At 58.6% G+C, this 22,885-nt stretch overlaps 1 protein-coding gene across 1 annotated transcript in view; it reads left to right on the top strand.

The window, feature by feature from the left end:
- The window catches only part of LOC121058892 (protein argonaute-1), a 27,057-nt gene continuing 4,172 nt past the window's right edge, over positions 1–22,885 (top strand). Inside the window, exons 1-18 of the mRNA XM_040535019.1 lie at positions 1–142; positions 8,911–9,094; positions 10,070–10,190; positions 10,333–10,514; positions 10,847–10,983; positions 11,287–11,421; positions 11,719–11,806; positions 13,051–13,198; positions 13,541–13,660; positions 14,495–14,617; positions 15,229–15,362; positions 16,673–16,857; positions 17,005–17,164; positions 17,485–17,575; positions 19,708–19,902; positions 20,427–20,561; positions 21,437–21,538; positions 22,371–22,570. Coding sequence (XP_040390953.1) covers positions 118–142; positions 8,911–9,094; positions 10,070–10,190; positions 10,333–10,514; positions 10,847–10,983; positions 11,287–11,421; positions 11,719–11,806; positions 13,051–13,198; positions 13,541–13,660; positions 14,495–14,617; positions 15,229–15,362; positions 16,673–16,857; positions 17,005–17,164; positions 17,485–17,575; positions 19,708–19,902; positions 20,427–20,561; positions 21,437–21,538; positions 22,371–22,570 — 2,465 coding nt within the window. The 5' untranslated portion in view covers positions 1–117. The remainder of the gene's footprint in view (positions 143–8,910; positions 9,095–10,069; positions 10,191–10,332; positions 10,515–10,846; positions 10,984–11,286; positions 11,422–11,718; positions 11,807–13,050; positions 13,199–13,540; positions 13,661–14,494; positions 14,618–15,228; positions 15,363–16,672; positions 16,858–17,004; positions 17,165–17,484; positions 17,576–19,707; positions 19,903–20,426; positions 20,562–21,436; positions 21,539–22,370; positions 22,571–22,885) is intronic.

Consider the following 22,885-nt stretch of genomic DNA (forward strand, 5'->3'; position numbering starts at 1 on the left):
GCGCTGGGTGGCGGCGTGAGGCGGCGGCGGTGCGGCACCGGCCCCGGCCCCGAGCCCCGGCCTCTGCCCGGCCCTGCCCGCGGCCCCCGGCTCGGAGCGGAGCCCCGCGTGGATGGGATGGAAGCGGGACCCTCGGGAGCAGGTCGGTGGGGAGGCGGAGCGGGGGGGGGGGGACGACGCCGCGGACGGGAGGTGTTGTCCGCGCTACCCCCTGGGGGCTGCGGGTGTGAGACCGGGGAGCCTGTGAGGGGCGAGGGGGCGAGCTGGGGGGCGAGGGGGCTGTGTGGGGCTGCCCTGGGGGTTGTGGGCTTGCCCCGGGGGTTATGGGGCAGCCCCGGGGGGTGCCCGCTCCCCACGGAGCAGCAGCACCGTGTGTGCGCGCGCCCCCCGCCCCGTCCCTCAGCTCCCCGTCGCCCCCCGTTGCAGCTTTGTGGGGCCGGGGCTGAGCTCCGGAGTCTCCCCCGGTTCCAAGCGGGGGCTCCCGGCCTCCGCCTCGAGCTCCCCGCGGCCCCCCGGGGCTCCCCGGGCTCACGCAGCGGGCCGTGGCGGTGCCAGATGCTCCGGTGCCAGCCGTGAGCACCGCAGGCTCCCGCATCGCCACGGGGATGGGTTTTGGATATCTCAGCGCGGGAGGGGAGCGGGCGATGCGGGGGCCTGGCCTTGCGCGGGGCGGCGTGCCGGCGAGTTCGGTGCCCGCCGCAACGTGCTGCGGTTCTGATGCAAAACCACCGCGTGTTTAAAATCGAGCCGCGTCCCTTTTTGTTTTTTTCACGCGTTTAATTGAAGCCTAGCGTGGAGATACCTACGCGTCTACGTTACCTTTTGGCTGCCGGAGCGGTGTGTTTGGTGCTGATGTGTTGGCCTCCTGGAGACCGTGATTTGGCGATCAGCGCGGGGCTGGCACGGCGTGGCCGGGGCGATAGTGCCCCTGCACCCCGGCTCCGTCTGGGAAACGCCGATAGCACAGCTCACGCCCCGACGCGCGCGCTGTCGGGCTTCAGTAATTTTGTTAAGGTGCTTTGAAATCTCTCAGATGGGCTGGGGAGGATGGGGACGTGCCGGGGTTCAGGCCCAGCTGATGTCTCTGCATGGGGGCTGCACTGGGAACGAAGCCCTGATGCCCCTTTGTTGGGAGTTTGCCCTTTTCTCCCCCAGATCTGGCTGTGGGAAGCCGGCTTCGTCGAGGCTCTTCTCCCGCACGGGGCTGTAGCGGGACCGCGCCGCCGGGGTCACCCTGCGTGCCAGGAAATGTTTGTCCTGTGTCAGCAGGATGAGCGCCGTGCCTCCCGCCTGCCTTGTGCAGCCCCTTCCCCTGCTGACGGTCTCCTCGGTGTGGTGCGGGCCTTGCGTTTAGGCTTTAATAACGCCAGAGCTCTAACCTGTCAGGATAATAAAGCGCACGGGGGAAAAAAACCACGCTCGGATGTGCTGAACATGAAAATGTCTGGAAAGGCAGCAGAGGGGAACCTGGGAAATTTTCAGACGTACAGGCAGCTGCTGGGGGAGGAACATGCGTGCAGTGGTTTTAAAAGCTAAACTTGGTTTTCCCCCAACTTTTAGTTTTCTTTATCCTTTGCAAACTTCCTAAATGCTGTTAATATTAACAGTTGTCTTCCTGTGCTAAACCCGGCAAAAAACCCGAAGCTGTTCTGTCTGTTGGATCTCTTTATCTTCAGGAAGCATGAACTCACATGTGCGTGTTTTTAGGATGGGATTATAGCAAGAAACAAAGCCAGGAGAAGCACCTTGCCTCAACACATAGCATGTATGATTTATCTTTAAACTCTTCAATCTCTAAACCCAGTGAAGAACAAACTAGAGACAAATTATTAAGATGGCAGACGTTGAAAGGAAGACAAATCGGGTAGAAAGGCGCTGCTTTTTTTCGGCAGCGTGGTGTTGCGATCTGTAGCAGGGGTTTTAACCTCTTTTAGGGGAAGCTCCTGGACTGCGGGGTCCGTGGGGCTGCCCCACAGACAGGACGTGCCCTCTTGCGTGGCCACAGCGAAACGTGAAGGTGAAGCTGTCCTTCCCTTTGTCCTGTCCCTTTATCAGGAGCTGGAGGCTTTCTTTGTCTGCTGCTCACAGATGTGCACTTTCTTCGCTTGTGCTTGGAAAGTCTACACCAGCGCATGTGAAACCCTCCTGGAAGAGGCCGGAGAGATGTTATCTGCTGCCCTTTCTAGGCGCTGTTAGTGGAGTCCCCGGGCTCCTGGTCGGTGATGAAAGGGACTGGACGAGCAGCCCGCGTGGAGGAGGAGAGCCTGGAGAGCGGTGCTGGCTGCCAGGCGCTGGCCCCTCTCCACTCGAGAGACAAATACGCGTGTTTGGCCTGGGGACTCCGGGAGAAATATCTGAATTTCCAGCTATCTGGGCTCTGCTGAGCGCTGCGGCGGTGCCTCCGTGTGGCAGACGGACAAGCTGCCTGCTGGGCTGCAGTTGGGTTTGGGGACTTTGGTTGACCCGCTGGGAATTTGGTTTTCCCACTGACGGCTGCCTTGGTTTGGTCAGAGGCACAAAAAGGTGGGCGTGCGGGGCTGGGGGGCTGGCTCGGCGGGACAACCCTTGGGGGTCGGCTCATGCCACCGAGGCACCGGGCTGTGTCTGTGCTGCTGGAGCCCCTGATGCACGCTGCTGGCCCCAGAAACACGGAATTTGGTTCATAATCCCTGTTAACAGCAGCGTGGAGAGAAAAAACCTCACCTGTTAACGGTAGTTGTGATGGATTTGTGGTAGCACCAGTAGGTTCCCTGTAAGAGCCAGCCAGACACAGGTATGAAACCCCTCTCCGGGTGTGCTGGAAGCCGGGGATTTCGCCAGCATCCCGCTGAGGGGCTGCAGTACATGATCTCAAATCCAGCCAGGATCCAACATCTCCAGCATTATTTCCTTTATGCAGGGTTGCGTGGGCATCTTGGATGACGGGACTCCTAGAAAATAAAGTGTAGTAGGCTTCGTTAAGTGTTAGCGGTTTGAAATGCAGCTTTTGGTTGAGCAAGGAAAGCACACCGTATAGGTTTGGCTCCTTTTCCCCAAACTGCAGGGCTGCGCGCCCCTCGGCTGACGCAGGGCAGAACCGCGGCCACCCGGCGCTGGGGAGATTTTTAACCGGAGGCTTTCAGGTTCGTCGCCTGCGATTTCCAAGCTGGGGTGTGACGTGGCGTAACGATGCCCTTTGCAGAGCGAGATGCTCGGTGTGGGGGGTGCAAAGAAGTAAGCTGCTTTCCAGAGTAAATACCAGAGTAAAACAGATCAGAAACAGCTTTGGGGTATTTCTGGGACGCAGCCACAGGCCAGGAGCAGCACCTGCCCGGGGGGGCGGGTCGGGGTCTCCCTTCGGAAAATCAGCTTTGGGGCACAGGGACGGGTTTAACGCTGCGAGTCCGCGAGTCCAGCTGGAGCCCTCTGCCTGCCGTGTGGTCATGTTCTAATTATACCCGGCGTGGCGTCGAGCCGAGCGGCGGCTGCAGCAGCGCTAACCTGGCCGGGCGCGGGGTGACGTGGTGGCGGGGAGTTAGCGGGCGCGGACGTCTGGGTGTGCGGAGCTGAGATACAGAGAGCGCCTTCTGCACTCCGGGCTTCGTGTGGTCCTGTCTTACCCTGCCCGCTCGGAGCTGCTGCTTCTGGAGGTGGTAACTTCGGGCATTGGGAGTGCGTGCGTGCGTGTCAAAAGAGGCCAGATGGAGAAAACCTGGCTTTTGGAGGAATGCTAACACTGGAGGAGTGGGGATCCTTTAAAAACGGGGGGGGGGAAAGGGAAAGAAAAGCCTGAAGCGCCCAGAAATATTTTTTTTTTTTTTTTTTTTTGGCTGTGCCATTTCCAGAAATGAAAAGTCTCGTTTCCAGCTGGCTATTCCGGGGCAGCAGCTAACGAATTGCACTGCTTGGAGCCCGTCCCGCTGCGCGGGGCAGAGGGAGGCGGCGGGGAGAACAGGTGCCGGAGCTGCCAGGAGCCGCGCTGCGCTCGCGGACGTGCGGCGGGTGCAGATGGGGCCGCACATCTGCGGGGACGAGCGGGACGGGGCTGCCCGGGGCCTCTGGTGGGGACGGGGTGGCTCCTTGGCCTGGGGACACCGGGAGAAACGTCCCCAAGCCCTGTGGATGGCGTTTCTCGTGCGTTTTGCTCAGGCCCGTGCAAGGCAGGAACGCCAGCTCTGTCCCTGCTCCGTCTGCCCGCGGCAGTTGACTTTCTCGCTGGTTGCTTTGCCTCCTGACGGGGAATTTTCCCTTCTCGGGGTGGTGCGTGGGGTTGATTTAGGGTTTCTTCAGGCTGAGGATGGGCCACGCTGCATGTCCGGAGGCACGTCCCTGCGTGCTCCCCACCACCTCGCTCGCTCTCCTCGGATTCCTGGCTCCATTTTTGCGGTGTGGGTGCGTGGGGAGGGGGCCGTGGGGCGGGGGCCGAACCAGACCCTCTGCGGTGATAAAACTCCCTTTTGTCTCGGCCCCATTCTCCCGGCCTCTCGTCTGAATGCGGCGGCGGAGAGGATTTAGATGACGTGGTAATTTCATGCCTTTCCACCGGCAGCTTCGCCCCGGCGCGGGCAGCTGTTGGTCGGTGGGTCGCGTTGGCCAGCCGCTCCAAGAAGTAACAGGACCGAAGCCTGTTCCAGCACTGACCGCCCCAAAGGCAGCTTCGCCTTGGCGGCTCTGCCCTCGCCCGTCGCAGCCCAGCAGCGGTGCCGAGGGGGCTCCCGCCGCGTGCGTCACCGGGGCGCGGCTTTTGTGTGCCGAAGCCCGTGATGAAGCCTGTGATTCCTCGCAGGCTGCTGAATTTATAACGGCAGGCGGATTTTATCCCGCTCACTGGCTGCATTGTGCGGCGCCACCAACGCTCGCCCTCCAGCCCCTGGCCCTGGGCGCGCTCATTTACATGACAAAGTGGGAGTCTGCGGCTTTGCCATGGAGAGTTGAGGTATGCAGAGGAACCCCTCTGTCTCCGGGCTGTTTGGGTCGCTTTTTATTTTATAACCAGGCTCCTTCTACCAAAGGGGGGACTCGTGCGCGTTTCGCCGCTGGCCCCTTTTCTGCTCCCTTTCTGCTGCGTCCTCGTGGCCCGTGGGGAGCAGCTTTTGGGACAAGCCGATGGAGCCGGGGGGGCTCAGGAGGGGGTTGCAGCAAGGCAGCGAGCACAGCAGGGCAGGGACGTGGCGTGGGGAAGCGTTAGTCCAGGGCAGGTTCGCCAGAGGATTTTGGGGTCTCTCCCGCGTGGGTTGAAGGGGCAGGAGCCCGGCTGGAGGGGTTTGGGGCTGCCGGGTGCCTTCGGGTGCTGCATCGCCCTCGTCTCCTCCCCTGCCCCGGCGTTACCGCGCTTATAAATAGTCGTGTCCTGGGCAGCACCGCTGCGCCAGACACCGGGAGCTAAAGGCTTGTTTTAAAGGCTTGGGATCTCAAAGGAATTTGGGAAGGGAAAGCAATTATCGGCCGTCCTTTGCTGGCGGGATGAGGCGATAACCTCCGGCGAGCCCGGGGCCGCGCTGCTGTGCCCGACTGCTTCAGCTCCTCGTGTTCAAGGACCCCGGCGGCCTGCAGGCACCAATTAAAACCCTCTGGCCCGGCTTTTCCGTCCCTGACGCTGGTCCTGCTTGCTGCCCTCATCTTCATGGAGCATCCCGCTGCTGCCCCGCTCTCGCGGTGCCGTTCTCCCCAGCAAGGATGTCCGGTTCAGTGTCGCTGCGTTCGCAGTATTTCGTGGCTTGCATTGAGCTTCTGAGGCAGCTCTTGCGTTGCTCGAGGCTGACTCCTTAATCCGTGATTCATGGTCTTAATTGGGAGGGTTTATGTTCCCAAAGCATCTGGAGATGCTCAGGTGGAAGGGTTTGTATGGGAGGGCGTTATTTATGGACCGATTCGTGCGGCGCTGCGCTGGAGGGGCCTTTGGGAGGTGTGTTGTGTGGCGGTGCCTTGGGAAAGGTGGAGGCTGCGAGGACGCCACGTGGGGCAGGTGCCCGCACGCTCCCGACAGCTCTGTGTGGATCCCGTTCTGCACCACGCTTCTGCTCCTGCTCTCCCCAGCTGCTTCAGCTCCTCTCCAGGAGCCACGGTGCCTCCAGGCTGCTCCTCTGCCTCCTCGGGGAGGCAAAGCAAGAGGAGAGGGAGTCACGGACGCCAGGAGGTGCCATCCTGCACGTGCGCAGCTTCTGGGATCATCTCCTGGATCAGAAGGTCCCGAACAGGAGAGGGAATGACCGAATGCCAGCCCTGACAGCTGCCGAGGAGCAGCACGGCTCCTGGAGAGGCGGAGGAGAGCTGCGTCCTGCCCGCGCGCCGTGCGAGGGCCCGCGTGGGTTCGTGCTCGAAAGGCAGAGCAGGGAAGCGGAGGCTCCAGCAGCGCTGGCAAATACCTCGTTGATTGCTAACGACGGTTTAAAAATGCATCAGCTCGCAGCCAGGGAGCCGGTGATTGCCAAGAAATATTCGTCGTGTGGAGACACGAATTACACTGCGAGTAGCTCATCAGAAAAATCGGTTTCTTAAAACGAGCCGCCTCGGGAGCGCAGCTCGCCCTTTTGTTTCGGGGAGGCTGCGGTTGCGCGGCTGCGCTCCCCGGCACGAGGAGCTGCTGGGGCCGGGGAACTGCCGCGCTCCAACACGGCCGGGAGCCCCTGCGGGCGTCCCGAGCCCCGTGTCAGCCCCGGGGATCCTCATCGTGCTCGTTCGGCTGCTCGAGGCGCCGCGTGGCCGATGCCCTCTGCAACCCGTGGGCGAACGGCACAGCCGGGGCGCTGGGTTTCTGCGGAGTGAGGTTTTTCCGGCCCCGTTGTCCCCGTCCATCCCTCTCTCCTCCGTCCGTCTGCAGCCCGGCATCGCCTCTCAGGGCGTTCAACGCCCCTGTGAGTTTTCACAGCGCAGGGCTCCTGGCTCACCGGCTCAGAAGCAAAAGCAAAGAGCTGGCGGTGCGGCCGGTTGGCCAGGCGCCGACACCAGCAGTGGGACGCGATTGTGCAGGCTTGGGATGAAATCAGCTGGGTCTGTCGGGCATCGCTGCTAGCTAAGACCAAAGGCAGCAGGGGCAAACACGCAGGGTCCTGGTGGCATTTCATCCAGAGAAGTCTTGCAGAGGTCAGGTGCAAAACTGAAAAGCAAATTTGAAGTTCAGGTTGCTGCTCTTGGATCTGGTACGTTTAGCCTGGGATTGAAATTCGGATTTAAAAGGAAACCGGAGGGGAGCGAGGGGTGCTAAGAGCGCCATGTGTTACGGATCCCAAATTGGAGCTGGGATGCTGTTTGGGGGCTGGCTTCGACAGTTGGCCATCCAGACGGAGTGCTCTGAATATCTCACAGGCTGCGTTCCCTGCACCCGGCCCAGCTGGCTGAAGACCTCGCTAGGTTTTGAGAAACAAATAAAAGATGCAGACGGGGATAGGTACAGATCAGGAAAGGGCAGATCGTGTTTAAAAAGCAGCAGTGCTGAATGTTCCTTTGGCAATATTTTAAGGTATCTTTGAGTCCAAAGGTGCTGTCAGTTTAGAAAAGCACTTCAGTCTTCTGGTGCCGTGCTGGCGCCCGTCCCTTCGTCCTCAGCTCCAGAACTTCACTAGTGAGTGTCTGTAACAAGCCTTGAGGAAAAACTGGTGCATCCCTTTTTGTGGGTGTGGGCATTGGGATTATTTTTGGCTACCTCCCATAATCCAGAGGAGGTTTTCATCAAAATATTTTTTCATTTTCTCTGTTTTCTAGCAGCAACTTCCCTGGAGTTCGCCTTCCTCGCCGACCTGACTGCTGTTGAACAGCAGATGAGGATTACACGTTGGGGAGGGAGGAAGGGATAAAAGAAAGTTCGGGTGCTGGGGTTGGGTTGTTTTGTGACCAGGAGTTCGAAATGCAATCGTTAACAACCCGTATGAAATCAAAGCAATGTTACCCTGCAAAATCTAGCCGTTAATGCAGCGCAGGCACAGTAACAGGTAACGGGCTGAGAACAGAGTCCCCCGGGGCCCTGCGACCCCGCGAGGCCGGTGCCTCCGGGCCCCTGCTTGGCGCTGTCGGGATCTGGGCTGTTTTTAGAGCTCCTCTGGTCCCAAAGCGCTCTGGTCCCCAGAGCCCGACGTGGGGCGTCCCTGGTGTCACCATCGCGAGGGTCGGCCTGCCCGGCGCTGCGGGACGGGGAGCCCGGGGGCTGCCGCCCCGAGGAGCTGCGGGCAAGGAAAACAAGTGGCAGCTGTGGAAGGCCTGGCCTTGGTCGAGGTGCGTCGTCACTAATTCAGCGTGCCGGCCTCTGCCGGATGATCGGCTGAAGGTTGCTGCTGCTGGAGGCCCGCGGAGGGCTCTCGGCTGGGCCGAGGCCGTCCTCGCTTTAAAACCCGAGAGCTGGAGAGTTCCTCTCGCTGCGCCGCTTGTTTACAGATCGCGGCGTCCCTCGTGTGAAGCGGGAGGTGAAGCGCAGCGTGGAGGCAGCGTGCTGGCTGCTTTCAAAGCCCTCGTAGTGTGGAAGTGAAGCACAACAAGTCTCCTGGTGTCGGGAGAAGCAAACTTCTGTCGCCAGCCGCTGGTCAGAAAATTGAGTTCAGGTGTTAGGGCGTAGGTGTGCCTGGGCATGGGACGTGCGGTTTGTTCCTCTGTTCCTTCCGAGCTCTGTGCGGCTGCCACACGCGGCCCTGTTCGAGTTACTTGCCCTAATGCAGAGTGGAGATTATTTACCTGCTGGGTAGGCGGTTTGACGTTGGAGCAGCTGGCGGAGGCAGGGCAGGAGCAGGGCGCCGGGTGCTGCCGTGTGGCAGCTCGGCTGGCTGTGGTGCCCGGGGAAGCTCCTTCCTCCTCCTGCTGCCGTGGTCCCAGGTCTGCAGCTGCTGCCTCATGCCCTGGGTGTGAGTTTGGGGTGTGGTGACGGAGGGCTGTGGATTCGGTGTCGTCTGACCGGGTGCTGGAGTTTCTCCCAGCCCTCCTGACCCCTGTTTTGTCTCCCCGCAGCTGCAGGCGCATACCTGCCACCCTTGCAGCAGGTATTTCAGGCGCCGCGTCGGCCCGGGATAGGAACCGTTGGGAAGCCCATCAAGCTCTTAGCCAACTACTTTGAGGTGGACATTCCCAAGATCGATGTGTACCATTATGAAGTGGATATCAAACCCGACAAATGTCCACGCAGAGTCAACAGGTAAGGCAAGTATTAGAGGTTTTGGCACTCGCTTCCCACCTCCAGTTTCCTTGTGGAGACACAATAAGTGCCTTTGTCCCTCTCCACCGGTGGAAATCACCAGGGTGACATCGTCTGTGGCTGCCTTTGCCCTCTCTCTGTGCTGGGGTGGTGAAACAGTGCTGGAAGTGGTGCTGGGGCCCTGCAGGAGGCCGTGCTCGTGCCCAGCAGGCCTGGACAGTGCCAGGTGCGGTCGGTTCGTTCTCAGCCCTGTGTGCTTGGAGCCCTTCTGTGCTGGGCTTGCGGCGCTGCCCAGCGTCCGCAGATGGCTGAACCTCGTGAGCTGCGTCTGCACAGCAGCATTTGTTCCTGATAGCTTAGGAGGTCCTGAACCTCACCGCAGTCCCCTGCTTCTTCAAAGCAGCTGTGCTATTTTGGCAACAGTCACGTATTTTAAAAATAGCAAGCCCCAGATCTCAGGCCGTTGCCTGCTTTTTTTTTTTAATTTTTATTCTTATTTTTTAGCTTTTTGTCGCTCTTTTCACTCCCCTTCCCCTCCTGCCCCCGGCCTCCCCTCGAAGGCCAGCGAAGCAGATGCTGGAGCTGCTGTTCCCTGTGCTCTTGGCAGCCAGCGCTCGCAGGAAGCGAGTCCCTCCCTCTCGCCCTCCTGGCAAGCACGGCGGGTTTGCAGCCAGCTCCGGTGCGCGTGGGGGCACATTGCTGCATGCTGTGTAAACTTGTTCTGCTGAAACTGATTTAACCAGCCGTGGAGCGAGGCACGTGGGTGTTCGTGTGGGGGCCCTCTTGCCTGGGAGAGATCTGGCCCTGCCGTCCCTTGGCCCGCAGCACTGCAGCGAGAGCCCGGAGGTGCCCCAGGTGGAGAAGCTCAGGACCTGGCAGGTCACAAAAGGCGTTGGGCTGTGAAGAAGCTGGCAAAACAAACCTTGCTCCTCTCTCCCCTGTGTCCCTCTTTCTTGCCTCTGCTTGTCTGTGTAGGGAGGTCGTGGAGTACATGGTACAACACTTCAAACCTCAGATCTTCGGAGACCGAAAACCAGTCTACGATGGGAAGAAAAACATTTACACGGTCACGGCCTTACCTATTGGAAACGAGAGGGTAAGAGGGGGGCAGGGGACCGCATGCAGGCATGCACGATGTGCCGTGCGCACCCTAACCCACTAAAAACAACCTGTGTCTCCTTGTGCTGTGGCCTTGAAGTCCTGTGGCAATGCCGTGATCGCTCCCCTTCCCTTCCCAGGTTGACTTTGAGGTGACAATCCCAGGAGAAGGCAAGGACAGGATATTTAAGGTCTCTATCAAGTGGATGGCCATTGTGAGCTGGCGCATGCTCCACGAAGCCTTGGTGAGCGGGCAGATCCCCGTCCCCTTGGAGTCCGTCCAGGCGCTGGATGTTGCGATGAGGCACCTGGCTTCCATGAGGTACCTGCACCTGGGGGGGCTGGAGGTGGGCGCTGGGGGAGGCAGGACTCCGCCGCGTCCCCCAGAGGCACCAAATGTGCTGGGGAGGGGCTGTGCTGGGGGAGCCGGCTGTCCTTGGCAGGCCGTTGTGGCTGGGAATGCTCTTCAAGGACTCCGGGGAGGCTGCTTTGTCTGGCACTGGCGGTGGTGCTATCGCCGTAAATGCTTCCCCAAGAGAAAGAAATGGGGGCGTGCAGCTGGCAGGGCCAACGGGGCAAGCGATGGCTCTGACGGGCTGGGGGTACTTCGTGGTCGGTGCCTGTTGTCTGACGTGCTGTTCCCTCGGTTTGCAGGTACACCCCTGTCGGCCGCTCCTTCTTCTCCCCGCCCGAAGGCTACTACCACCCCCTGGGAGGCGGCAGGGAGGTCTGGTTCGGCTTCCACCAGTCCGTCAGGCCTGCCATGTGGAAGATGATGCTCAACATTGACGGTGATGTATTTTTCATGCCAGCATAAACACTTTTTCTCTCCAGCGTGCACAGCACAGTCACATTTGCTCGCAGAGAGCAGCACAGGCCAGGTCCCAGCATCTCTTTGGGTTGGGGGCTTCTCATGTAGGGTCTGTCCAGTGGGAGCCAAATCTCCGGTGCTGAATGTGGTGGAGTTGGGGCCCGCAGTGGGCAACTGCAGCAGCGGGGCTGGATGTGTTCAGGGAGGCTGCATCTGGCCTGCTCTCGGGTCAGGTCCCTCTGCTGGAGGAGAGCAGAGACTCATCGTGGTATCTGTCCTGCAGTGTCTGCAACGGCCTTCTACAAAGCCCAGCCTGTCATCGAGTTCATGTGCGAGGTGCTGGATATCCGGAACATCGACGAACAACCGAAGCCATTGACAGACTCGCAGAGAGTGCGGTTCACCAAGGAGATCAAAGGTAGAGCCCTGGGGTGGCGCTAGGGGACGGCCACAAACACTAACCTCAGTAAATCAGCTGGTGTCCTGCACCCAGCCCCGGCACCAAGGGAGGGGATACGGGGGTTGCACCTTTAAAATGCCTCCTGGGGCACTGTTGCCTCCCTCGCTGCACTTCACAGGCATCTGCAAGCCTGCCTGCTCTGCAAACGGTTCATTATTTAAGGAAGGTGTCCGCAGCGTCACGGGGAAGTTGGGCAAAAGGGAGTTGCTCCCGCATTTACCGGTGATTCTGCTGTGTCTTTCTGTCTCGCATCAGGTCTGAAGGTGGAGGTTACCCACTGTGGGCAGATGAAGAGGAAATACCGCGTGTGTAACGTTACCAGGCGGCCGGCCAGCCACCAGACGTAAGGCGGGTGGGAAGATGCCCTTGGAAAAATCTGAGCTGTTCTCCTTTTTAGCAGCTGCTGTTGGTGTTAGGGAGAGCTGGAGGGGGAAACTCCAGCCTGTGACAGGGAAAGGCGATGTGTTTGGCGCTCTGCAGCAGTGCTGTGCGCAGCAGCTCGCGCCGCGCTGTCATGCGCCGTGAACACGAGCGGGATGCAGAGGGTGGGAGCGGAGAGGATGCTTTGTCTGGCAGGCAGCGCGCTGCAGAGGGCGGGAGCTGACATGCCAGCAGTTGTCCTAGTTTTTACCTCTGAGTTTGGTTTTCTTCTTGCTTAAAATAGACGCTGCCAAAGCAAAAGCTTTGTCAGGGGATAAAGCAATCCCCTGCCTTTAAATTATTTGCACGTGCCTGGGAGGAGGCTGGGCCAGGGAGCCCCCTCTGTGTTAGGGGGCTGCAGACCAAGTGCACCCCATGCTTCTCCGGGGCTGAACTGCTCCCCACAGACCCCAACAGGGCTCTGCAGCACCCATCAGGGACGGGGGGAGGCAGAGGTACCCCCGGTGCTGAGCTGCCGGCTGTCTGCAGCCCGTGGGCATTTCCAGGGCAGGTTCTGCCTAGCCCGGCGCTGGCAGTAAAGGGGAGACGCTGGGATGGCGAGCGTGCGGGGCGGGCACGTTCCGTGCTGCATCCCCATTTCCTGGTGGTGTCGGGTGAGGCTGGGCATCACACGCTCCTGCTACTGATGGCCCAGAACCCGCCAGCCCTGCATTGGGGAAGTTTTAATTTTTTTTCCTAGTTTTACAGTGAGCTGTACCTCCTCCTGCCCGTCATGCTCTCCTCACCCCTCTAAGCGTTCAAGAGCTGGTTAACTTTTGTCTGTAGCTCAGCTCAGCTCCCAAAGAGGGCACCGAGCACAGAAGCCCTTGTGAGTGCCAGTGTGGCTGTATTTATGTACCTGGCAGTGGCATGTGTGGCATGTCCTGTAATAAACATTTGCCCTGATTAGCAGGATTAGTGAGGGAGAGCTTTATTTCGGGCCCTCAGTCTCACGCTGGGATCAGAGTATTCCTTTCTTGATTTCTGAAAATGCTGCCCTTCTGCTTTTTATTTTTTCTTTGTGGTAGCTGCTTTTTATTTTTTCTTTGTGGTAGCTCAAGGTGGGAGCCTACCAGTTCCCTTTCTTTCCAGCCAGAGTAAGTAGTGCTTGAGGTGTGGAGGTGTCTGTTCTGAGTAGGTGCATCCTTCGTGTCCTGCCTCTGCCAGGTTTCCCCTGCAGCTGGAGAGCGGTCAGACAGTGGAGTGCACAGTGGCTCAGTACTTTAAGCAGAAATACAACCTGCAGCTGAAATACCCTCACCTACCCTGTCTCCAGGTTGGCCAGGAGCAGAAGCACACGTACCTGCCCTTGGAGGTGAGTGCCAGCTCCGCACCGCTGGGCGCCCCGGCTTTTGGGCACCGTGAAAAGCAAAGGCAGCGGCCTCCGGCCTTTGGTGGCAGGCGCATGACAATGTTCTGCAGCTAATGCATAATGGGTGTTAATTGCCACAGCGTTGACCTGGCGAGAGGCGTTTTTAAGAAGTGAGGGGTGAGACCATGCTGTAAAGATGCCATTCTCCTGCAGCTGCAGGCTCATCACCTCTGGTTTGGGGCTGGCTGCCAGGTCTGAGTGCTGCACCCACGGGACAGGTCGGCTGTGGTTCTCCGTGCCTCACACGTTCCTAACACGTGGCTGCTCGCTTTCCCCTGCGTGCAGGTGTGTAACATCGTGGCAGGCCAGCGGTGCATCAAGAAGCTCACAGACAATCAAACGTCAACCATGATAAAAGCGACGGCCAGGTCTGCCCCGGACAGGCAGGAGGAAATCAGCCGCCTGGTACGTGCCCCTGCACGGGGGGTCCTTGTCGGGCTGGGCTCCGGTGGCAGGCTGGGGCACTGTGGAACAGTGCCTGGCTCTGGTCCTGCTCCTGAGCTGCCCTGCAGAAGGCAGCTTCAGCCTGTTTAAGAGATGCTGGTGGGATTAATGGCTTGGTTATTCCTCTCCTCTTACTGAATCCCCTGTCGGAGGTGCCTGTAATGGTCGCTTGTACAGGAGAACACAGCTCAAAGTGACCGTGGAAACACACGTGCAGCAAATTCAGGTCCTTACGTTGATGGAACCTGACACAAAGGGAGCTGGGACTAAAAATAGAAAAACAAATTAGAGAAATGACTTCAGCTCCAGACACGTGGGGACCGTGCATTATCAGCCTGTGGTACGGGAACTCTGTGTCCCCAGGTCTGCCTGGGGCGAGCAGGGGAACGATAAACCTGGCTCCAGCAGTGGATGGACAGGATCTGGTTAATGGCCCTGTTGTTATCCAAACCCATGTCTCTGGGCTTTGGAAGCTGGGCACATTTGATATTCCTCCTGGGACGTTTGATAACAGCGTCTTGCCAGTCTGAACCTTCGCGTTGAAGCCTTAAATCTTAGGAGCAGGCTCTGCCCTTGGCTGCATTGGTCAGTTCGTTCAAAATCGGGTTGCCCCCGGGTCACTTTGGAGGGCAGAATCTGGCCCTCTGTGTTAAATCGCTTCCCCTCTCCTTACAAAGAGGACTTCAGCGCTGTAGGGAAAATATTTTGTGCCCGTGTTTCCCGGTCAGCTGAACGCTGTGTGGGATGAAGCAGCTGGTCTCATTCCCGCCCACTGGCCCTTCCTTCCCTGTGCAGATGAAGAATGCCAGCTACAACCTGGATCCGTATATTCAGGAGTTTGGGATCAAGGTGAAAGATGACATGACGGAGGTGACGGGGAGGGTCCTGCCAGCACCCATCCTGCAGTACGGAGGCAGGGTAAGCAGGGCTGTGCTGGGGATGTTCAGGTGTGTTGTGCAGAGATGCCTTCGCAGCAGAAAACCCCGGTTTTAACTAAAACTTGTGCTGCCTTCAGGTTTGTGGGTTAGAGCTGGAATTTTTTTCAGAGTGCCTTGGATTTGTTTGTGTCTTTTTGTTTGTTTTGTGGTTCTCAATATGACTCTTCTGAAAGTTGGAGGCAAAAGTAATGCAGTGACAAGAAAGTGGGTGGAAAGAGAGGGGTATTCAGAGTCAGGCTTGGTCATCCTTCCTCGTGTTTGAGATGTGGTTGGGGTTTGCGCCCACACCCAGAGGGACACATGGCTGCCTGGGACCCGCTGCCTCGTGGTGCTGCATGAGAACAGCTCAGGTCTATTTTCCATCACCTCGGAGCAGCGAAGGTTCTGAATTACCGTGGCTGAGCGCCGTGCTAGTCCCTAAAGGTGCGGGGAGCTGCTTTCAGCTCTCGAGGGTGTGCAGCTTCGTGATGGGGAGCGCAGACACGACACGTGTGCTCCCCAGGGGCTGCCGACGTGGGGCCAGAGGCGGTCCCGCTCCCTGCCTCGCGGGACGTGGCCTCTCAGCGCTCTGACCGTCTGTTTGCCTTGCAGAACCGGGCCATTGCAACTCCCAACCAAGGCGTGTGGGACATGCGAGGGAAGCAGTTCTACAACGGCATTGAGATCAAAGTCTGGGCGATTGCTTGCTTTGCCCCGCAGAAGCAGTGTCGAGAAGAGGTGCTGAAGTAAGGAAACGGGCAGCCCGCGAGGGTGGGAAGAGGCAGAGGGAGATGTGTTGGCGTGCAGGGCAGCCACCCTGCTGTTCCCAGCCCCAGGCTGCACTTCCCTTATCACGGATATCGGATCTCTGCGCGGCTGAACTGCTTGCTGGTACAAATTTGATCCAGGTCCGGACTGGGTGTTCAGTGTTGTTTCTTGTTAGTTTATCCACAGTGCCTGACTGTTTATCCTGGCTGCAAACAGCCCCTGAGCCATCGCAAAGCCTGCCAGGTTAAAGTTAGCACATCATCACTCTCATACACGTTTACTGACAGTCAGTCTCTCCGCAGTCTGCTCTTTGCAGCAGGTAGCTGCAGTTTCTTGCTCTGATGGTGTCAGCCATAAAGCCAGATACGCTGCGTTGGCTCTTCTGACCTGAATTTCCTTCAGGGGAAGCTGGATGGGTTATGAGAGATATTTAGTTAAAAGTTTCTGCAGTACCCCAAGAGCTCAAAGTTGAGTTTAATTTAGCAAGTGAACTTTCCGTCCCACTTCAGATTTACCCTGGAGTGGTTTCCTTTGTACTTTAAGAGTTTAAGTCAGAGAAGCAGTCACCTTGGTCTGGGGTTGTGCTGGGGACCCAGGTGTCTCCTGACCAAGGGCGGATGCATCGAGGCGAGCGTTTGGTTTGGCTCTTCTGGCTCCGTTTAACACCGTTATGTTTTGGGATGGTTTGGAGCAGCTCAAAGCCTCTACATCTGCAGGAACTGGGTGCAGGTGGGAGTGACGCAGCGCTCCTCTTGCCACCCCTTTGGGCTGGGGGAGTGCTCCTGGCAGAGCTGGGAGCCCCGTGTTCCCTGTGGCTCTCCCTGCGGCTCTCCCTGCATCAAATTTATCCTTGGTGACCTGGAGTGCAGCAGAGCTTGCACACACCAGAGCACGTTGTCTGGTTTGGTAAGCGAAGGCTTGCACCAGCTTTGCAATCACCTAGAAATCAACGGTCCCAGGGAACAGGTCTGCTCCTTCTTCTTCTGAAATCATCTAAATGGGAGTAGCTTACAGCTCCTTCAGTCCTTAGGAAAAATCCTTACAGTGGGTAAGAGCATTAGGAGAGGACGGCCAGGCAGGGGTCGCTCCGCTCCAACTCCTGTTGGTCGTCTTGTGCTTGTGTTCCCCGTGCGGTGCACGTGCTGCTGAGACAGGCAGTGACTTCCCTTTGCCATCTCTCTCGGGGTTGCTGGATGCTGTGAGATTGCAGGCGTGGTGGTGTGATGGGCCCAGCTCTGTCCCGTGCTGCGGTGCAGAGGGGCTGACTCCTCTTTCCTCCGGCGCGCAGGAACTTTACGGACCAGCTGCGCAAGATCTCCAAGGATGCAGGGATGCCGATCCAAGGCCAGCCCTGTTTCTGCAAATACGCCCAGGGTGCAGACAGCGTGGAGCCCATGTTTCGACACCTCAAGAACACCTATTCAGGGCTTCAGCTCATCATTGTCATCCTGCCGGGGAAAACACCGGTGTATGGTGCGTCTGGGGCAGGGGCAAGCAGGGGGACGAGAAGGGTTTTGCTCTGGCTCTGCCCTCCCACTTTCTCCCCCCATTTTGGAGGGTAACACTGGAAGCTGTGCTTCGCTCGTTGCCTGCCTGTTCACGTGCTTCCTCTGCCTGCAGCTGAGGTGAAGCGTGTTGGGGACACCCTCCTGGGAATGGCCACGCAGTGCGTCCAGGTCAAGAACGTGGTGAAAACCTCCCCGCAGACCCTTTCCAACCTCTGCCTCAAGATCAACGTCAAGCTTGGCGGGATCAACAACATCCTTGTGCCTCACCAGCGGTTCGTATAGCTGCTGCCCGTCGCAGCTTTAGGGCTCGTTTCCCATGTCCCTCCTGGCCTGCCTTCCTCTGGGCCGTCGCAGTGCTGCCAGCATGGCCTTCCCTGAGGAAGAGGGGACCCATGGGCTGCTCTGTGAAGTATCTGTCTGAAATGTAGGCGAGCTCATCTCGCCTTGTAACGATCTGTTGATGTGCCAGTGCCCAAGCTAGAACCCAGAGAATCACAACATCCTTTATGCAGCTTGCTCATCTGTGTTGGGCTGAGCATCGCCCTGAGATGCCCCAAAAGGCTGACTGCTGCTTTCTCTCCTTTCCCACCAGCTCTGCAGTCTTTCAGCAACCGGTGATCTTCCTCGGGGCCGACGTCACTCACCCGCCAGCAGGAGATGGGAAGAAACCCTCCATAACAGCCGTAAGTCCCTTCCCGAGGCTGGGCTCAGTGTCTGATAGCCCTGAAGGGAGGCAGGAGCTGGAACAGGAATTGCGTGTCCCTGAAGAGGCTGTATTCTATCACCATTGTCCCCATGGTGACACTTCTCAGGGTGGCCCCATGCTCTGTAGGGTGCTTGGATCCCACTTCGGGGAGGTGGGAAACACCTGAAAGTGCCACTGTAGGGGATCCTACTCCTGGGACTTGCTTGGGGTTCTCCCATGACACAGGCTCTGCCTGGGGCTTCCTGCGGGCCCCAGTCCCCTCCTGCCTCTTCACGGAGGAGCTGTGGTTTTGAGGAGCCACTGGGAGAGCTGGCAGCAGCCGGGAGAGCTGGCAGCTGCCAGCAGATGGGGCTCGTGATGTGCTGGGCCCCGTTGGACAGGGCCTGCAGGGAGCTCGGTGCTGCTGCTGTGCTCCCTGGGGCTGGAGGCATCAGCGCTGGCTGACAGCAGCTCTGGGAGGCACCTTCCCCGGCAGGGAGAGCAGGGACTGGAGACGGAGGGGGAGAAATGGGGTGACTTTGCTTATTTACCCCAAGCAAATAACGAGCATCCACGGAGTGATGTGACGCTCAGCTGCCGGTGGGGCTGGCTGGCAGCGCGCGCCCTTTGGGAGCCTGCAGGCTGTTGTCCTTGTGCTCCTTGCAGTGAAGGAGAGTGTCAGGTTCTCACAGCATCTGTTTTAATTAAGCATGTCAGCATTTTCCTATTCAGTTCTTAGCTTTCCAGGACTCATAGCTCAGGTTTTCCATGGCATGCAAATGTCTCTGTAGGAGTGGTTTTTTCTTAATTAAAAGGGGCTGGGAAATGCTTTTGGCTGTTTGCTCATAGGTGTGGGTGGGACAGGGCAGTCTGTTTCCTGGCGGCGGTGCTTCCACTCTGAAAACACTTTCTGTGTTTTTCTGTACGGGACCACTGTGGTTTGTTTTGTTTTTCTTGATTTTTGTAAAAGCTTTTTCGGAGCCGCAGGGGAGGAGAAGGGTATAGACTTGGCCTTAACCTTCTCCTTGGCGCATTGTTAATAAGACGATAGGAAAGGATTCATTGCTAGGGCTAAAGGAAACGTTTCTGCTGAGCGTTTCAGCTCTGACAGCAGCCCAGAACCTAGAGCTCCTTTCGCTAAGCAAAAGCGAAACCCGTGCTGAGGGTGGGGGCCGTGGGATGGGCTCAGTGCCGCAGAGGATGTGGGGCTGCGGTGCTTTCCCTGCTCGGGTGGGCGGGATGCGGACCACGCAGCAGCGTCCCGCTGGCCTCAGAGCAGCAAAGCGCCCGGGCAGCGTGGCAGCATGTCACAGCGTGGGCTAAAACCCGCCTCGGCGCCGTGACTCACGCTGTGCCCCCACCCCTGCGTCACGGCTGAGCCTGGCTGCCCTCGGCCTCTGTGCCTGACGTCTTTGGGGTCTCCCCTCCAGAGCGCCGGGCTGCGCTGGGTGACTCCTGCAGCGGAGCGGGGGCACGGGGACGTGATGCTGGCAGCTGTTCTTTGCAAACATTGACCTGGTTCGGTCACCTTTCGGGCAAAGACCTCCCGGCACCCCAGTGTGGGCAGGGCGGCTGTGCTCTTGCCACATTTGGAGAGGAAAGGGCTGAGCTCCCTGCTCTTCCTGTAATAAGGACCTAAGCGGCTTTTACAGCACGGCGATGGTGGGGTTTTGTACCTGGGGGTGTCCTTGCCCTGGTGGGGCAGCAGAGCAGGTTGCAGGCTGAGCTGCCCTTTGTGGAAGCCCAAAGCCTCAAGTGAGGGATGGAGGGAGAAGAGTTGTAGCCCCACTCCCCCTTCGCCCCTCTGCTGTTGAGCAGGAGCAGAGACAGAGCAGTAACAGCCCCGTGTGGCTCAGTGGTGCCAGCCCAGCCATCTCACTGGGAATTCCTGTAAATGCCCCGAGGGGCACTGCAGAGCATGAAACTGGGATGTGGCTGCCACCAGGGTTGTCCTTTCTCGGCTGCAGTTGTCTTCATGGTATTTGCTGTCCCATCTCCTGATCTGTGAGCTCAGGGTGCTGCCCACGGCCAGCTGTGGGTGTTGGAAGCAGTCAGAGGCTGGGAAAGTCCCACATCTCCCCCGTCCTTCCCCTGGTAACGCGTCGGCCTGGCCCACCTCTGTCCCTGCAGGTTGTGGGCAGCATGGACGCCCACCCCAGCCGGTACTGTGCCACGGTGCGCGTGCAGCGGCCTCGCCAGGAAATCATCGAGGACCTGTCCTACATGGTGAGGGAGCTCCTCATCCAGTTCTACAAATCCACCCGCTTCAAACCCACCAGGATCATCTTCTACCGTGACGGTGTTCCCGAGGGGCAGCTCCCGCAGGTGAGGACCACTTGCACCCCCCTCGGCCGGCAGAGCTGGGGCGTGCAGCTCTGTGGGGCAGCAGGCCAGCCTGCAGCCGGAGGGAAGGGTCTTTTTAAGGCCCCGAGCTTGCCTCACTAGCATTTCTGTTGCCTGAAATTGCAGGGTTTTGCTGAAATGCTTTGTGCGTGCTGGTGGTGTTGGGCTGATTTGGCTGGCGGGAGCTGGGCCAAAGCCTTGCGGAGCCGGTGCTGGGCATCTGGCAGTCACCGAGGACGTGCTTGGCAGCACGAGGGCACCAGGCGGTCGGTGCTTTGAAGCATCTCCCGAGGCTAGCTTTGAGCACTCTCCTCTTTTTCCACTTGTGTCTGGGGACGCGCAGTGCTGACAAATGCTCGTGGATGACGGTATCGGATCTCTTGGTCCCTGCGCTGCTGCCTAAACCTGCGCTGGCTGCTGCGGCTTCCCTGAGGGCGGGCAGGGACAGCTGGGTGCAGAAACCCAGCTGCTGCGTCCGCTCACTCCGCGTGCACTTGTCTCTCCAGATCCTTCACTATGAGCTCCTAGCGATCCGCGACGCCTGCATCAAACTGGAAAAGGATTACCAGCCTGGCATCACCTACATCGTCGTCCAGAAAAGGCATCACACCCGTCTCTTCTGCGCAGACAAGAACGAGAGGGTGAGCGGCAGGGCCGGAGGGGGACGTTTCATCGCCAGCTTTTAGGGAGAGTCAGCCCTGGACTTCACCGAGCGGAAAGCTCGTTGCTGGCAGGCAGAGCACTTTCTTGAATAAAATCTGCTGCTCAATTGACTCCCGTATCCATGTGGATTAGGCTGCTTCTAGAAACCCAGACAGCTGTTTGCTGTTGTTATGAGTTACTGGGTGCTGATGATCCTGGTGACTCTCTTGAAATAGCCTCTGTCAGCTTGAAAACATCTGTTGTTTTGGTGATAGCTGTAGCCGCTGACGTTGTGACAGGATGAATAACCCCTTGCTTGCTCACAGCTAGTTCATGTGTGCTTTGTGTGTGCTGTGCAGTAACTCTCTGATCTATATTTAGGGTTTAAATCTCGTCTAACCAGACTCTGGCTCTCCCTGAGCGTGAAGACTTAATCTTGGGAACTAAGGACCATTTTTGACCAGGGCGTAAAAGCCCCGGTATCTTAAGTCAAAGGCTCTAGTGTACTCTCTCTGCAGAGATCCCTGGAGTTTTACTCACTTAATCCTCATTTCTGCAGTGGGACGGGCCAGTGCCCAGCCCTCACCCTGCCTGCCTGCCTTTTTATGTAGTGTGCTCTCTGTCTATGTCATGGCTGGTGTTGATGCTTGCAGAAAATGCCGGCAGGCCTGTTGGGGCAGGGAGCAGAGCGGGATGACCTGTTTCTGTTCCCTCCGAGTGGAGTGGCTGCGCATGGCGCTCCCAAACCGAGATGCTGAGCTGGGGGACCCTGTGCTGTGGCCCTAATGCAGAGCAGGTGTTGCAGGCGGTGCTCCGGGCAGCTGGAAATACTCAAATTGTGCAGTGCTTGGATCTCTCTTTCTATTCCCTGTAGATTGGGAAGAGTGGGAACATCCCAGCCGGAACAACAGTGGATACAAACATCACCCACCCCTTTGAGTTTGACTTCTACTTGTGCAGTCACGCAGGCATTCAGGTACTGTGCTGCAGAGCTGGCCGTTGTGATGCTGCTGTTTTATTTTGGTTGTTGCTGCAGATTGCATCTCGTGCGTCTGACGGGGCCCTCCCTGGAGACACGGGCGCTTGCTCCAAGCTGCCATTGCAGCGGCTTGGGCTAGCAGGTGCCAGGTGGCGTGGCCGCTGCGTTCTGTGGCGTGTGCTTGGTTTCTCTCCTGGAGCCAAGGATCTCTCCTCTGAGAATTTCCTTCTTTGGAGCGGCCAGCTCAGCAGCTTGTCAGCTGGTGCCTGAGCGCGCTGGGCTCGCTGGTGCGCCTGGTTGTCAGCAGGGACCTGTTGTCTGCCCGTGGGCGGGAGAGCTGGGGCCAGCCGTCCCTGGAGGAGGTGGCTTGCTTTACAGCTGCCCTTCTTCAGGCAGCCAAGATTAGTCAGAAACCATACAGAAGAAATTGCACTCACTTAATCTACAGCTGTTTCCGCAAAAGAGGCTTTTTGGCATCCTCTCCCGCTGCAAGGACAGCGGGGAGCTGGCCTGGTTCGGTGGGGAGCTGTGTGGGGAGCTCTGTGTTGGTGCAACGCGCGATGCCGTGCGGTGGCAGGGGCCTGGGGAAGCAGCACGGAAGCACCAGCAGTGCCTGGGCATAGTTCGCACATCAGTGCAAAGTGCTTTCCTGCCTCACAGTGCTTGTTCACATGTGGGGTTCTTAAATTAGGGAAGCACGGACCTCTCTCCTGCTCAGGCTGTTCTGCTGTCTCATTTTGATCGGGGAGGAGGGTGATCGGGATACCAGGCAGCTGCCTGCAGGCACGGGCAGCACCTTTCATTTCACACCGTTCCCTTTTCTTGGCAGGGTACGAGCCGGCCGTCCCATTACTACGTGCTCTGGGATGACAACCGATTCACGGCGGATGAGCTGCAAATCCTCACCTACCAGCTGTGCCATACGTACGTGCGCTGCACTCGCTCGGTCTCCATCCCGGCCCCGGCGTACTACGCCCGACTGGTGGCGTTCAGAGCGCGGTATCACCTCGTGGACAAGGAGCACGACAGGTGAGCGGGCTGGTCCTGCGGGCTCACGGAGGGCAAACCCTAGGGAGGAGCAGCGGGGCACGAGTGCGCTGCCTTCGGGTCCAACAGAGGCTGGATCAGAGCAGCTCTGCAGACCTGCCCGTAGCTACGTCCTCTTAGGTCCCAGTCTAGGAGGAAATGGGGGTCAAGGAGGGTTAAATCCAGATCCCATCTTGATCGCATCCCGGACTTGGAGGAGCATCCCTGGGGTGTTTGAGGATTTGCAGCCACCTCGGGGTGCTGGAATCACCGCAGTGCTGGGCACAGTTCACACTTAGCACGAGGGAGAGGTGCAGA

Source organism: Cygnus olor, chromosome 23, assembly GCF_009769625.2.
Source record: "Cygnus olor isolate bCygOlo1 chromosome 23, bCygOlo1.pri.v2, whole genome shotgun sequence".
NCBI classification, from domain to species: Eukaryota; Metazoa; Chordata; class Aves; order Anseriformes; family Anatidae; genus Cygnus; species Cygnus olor.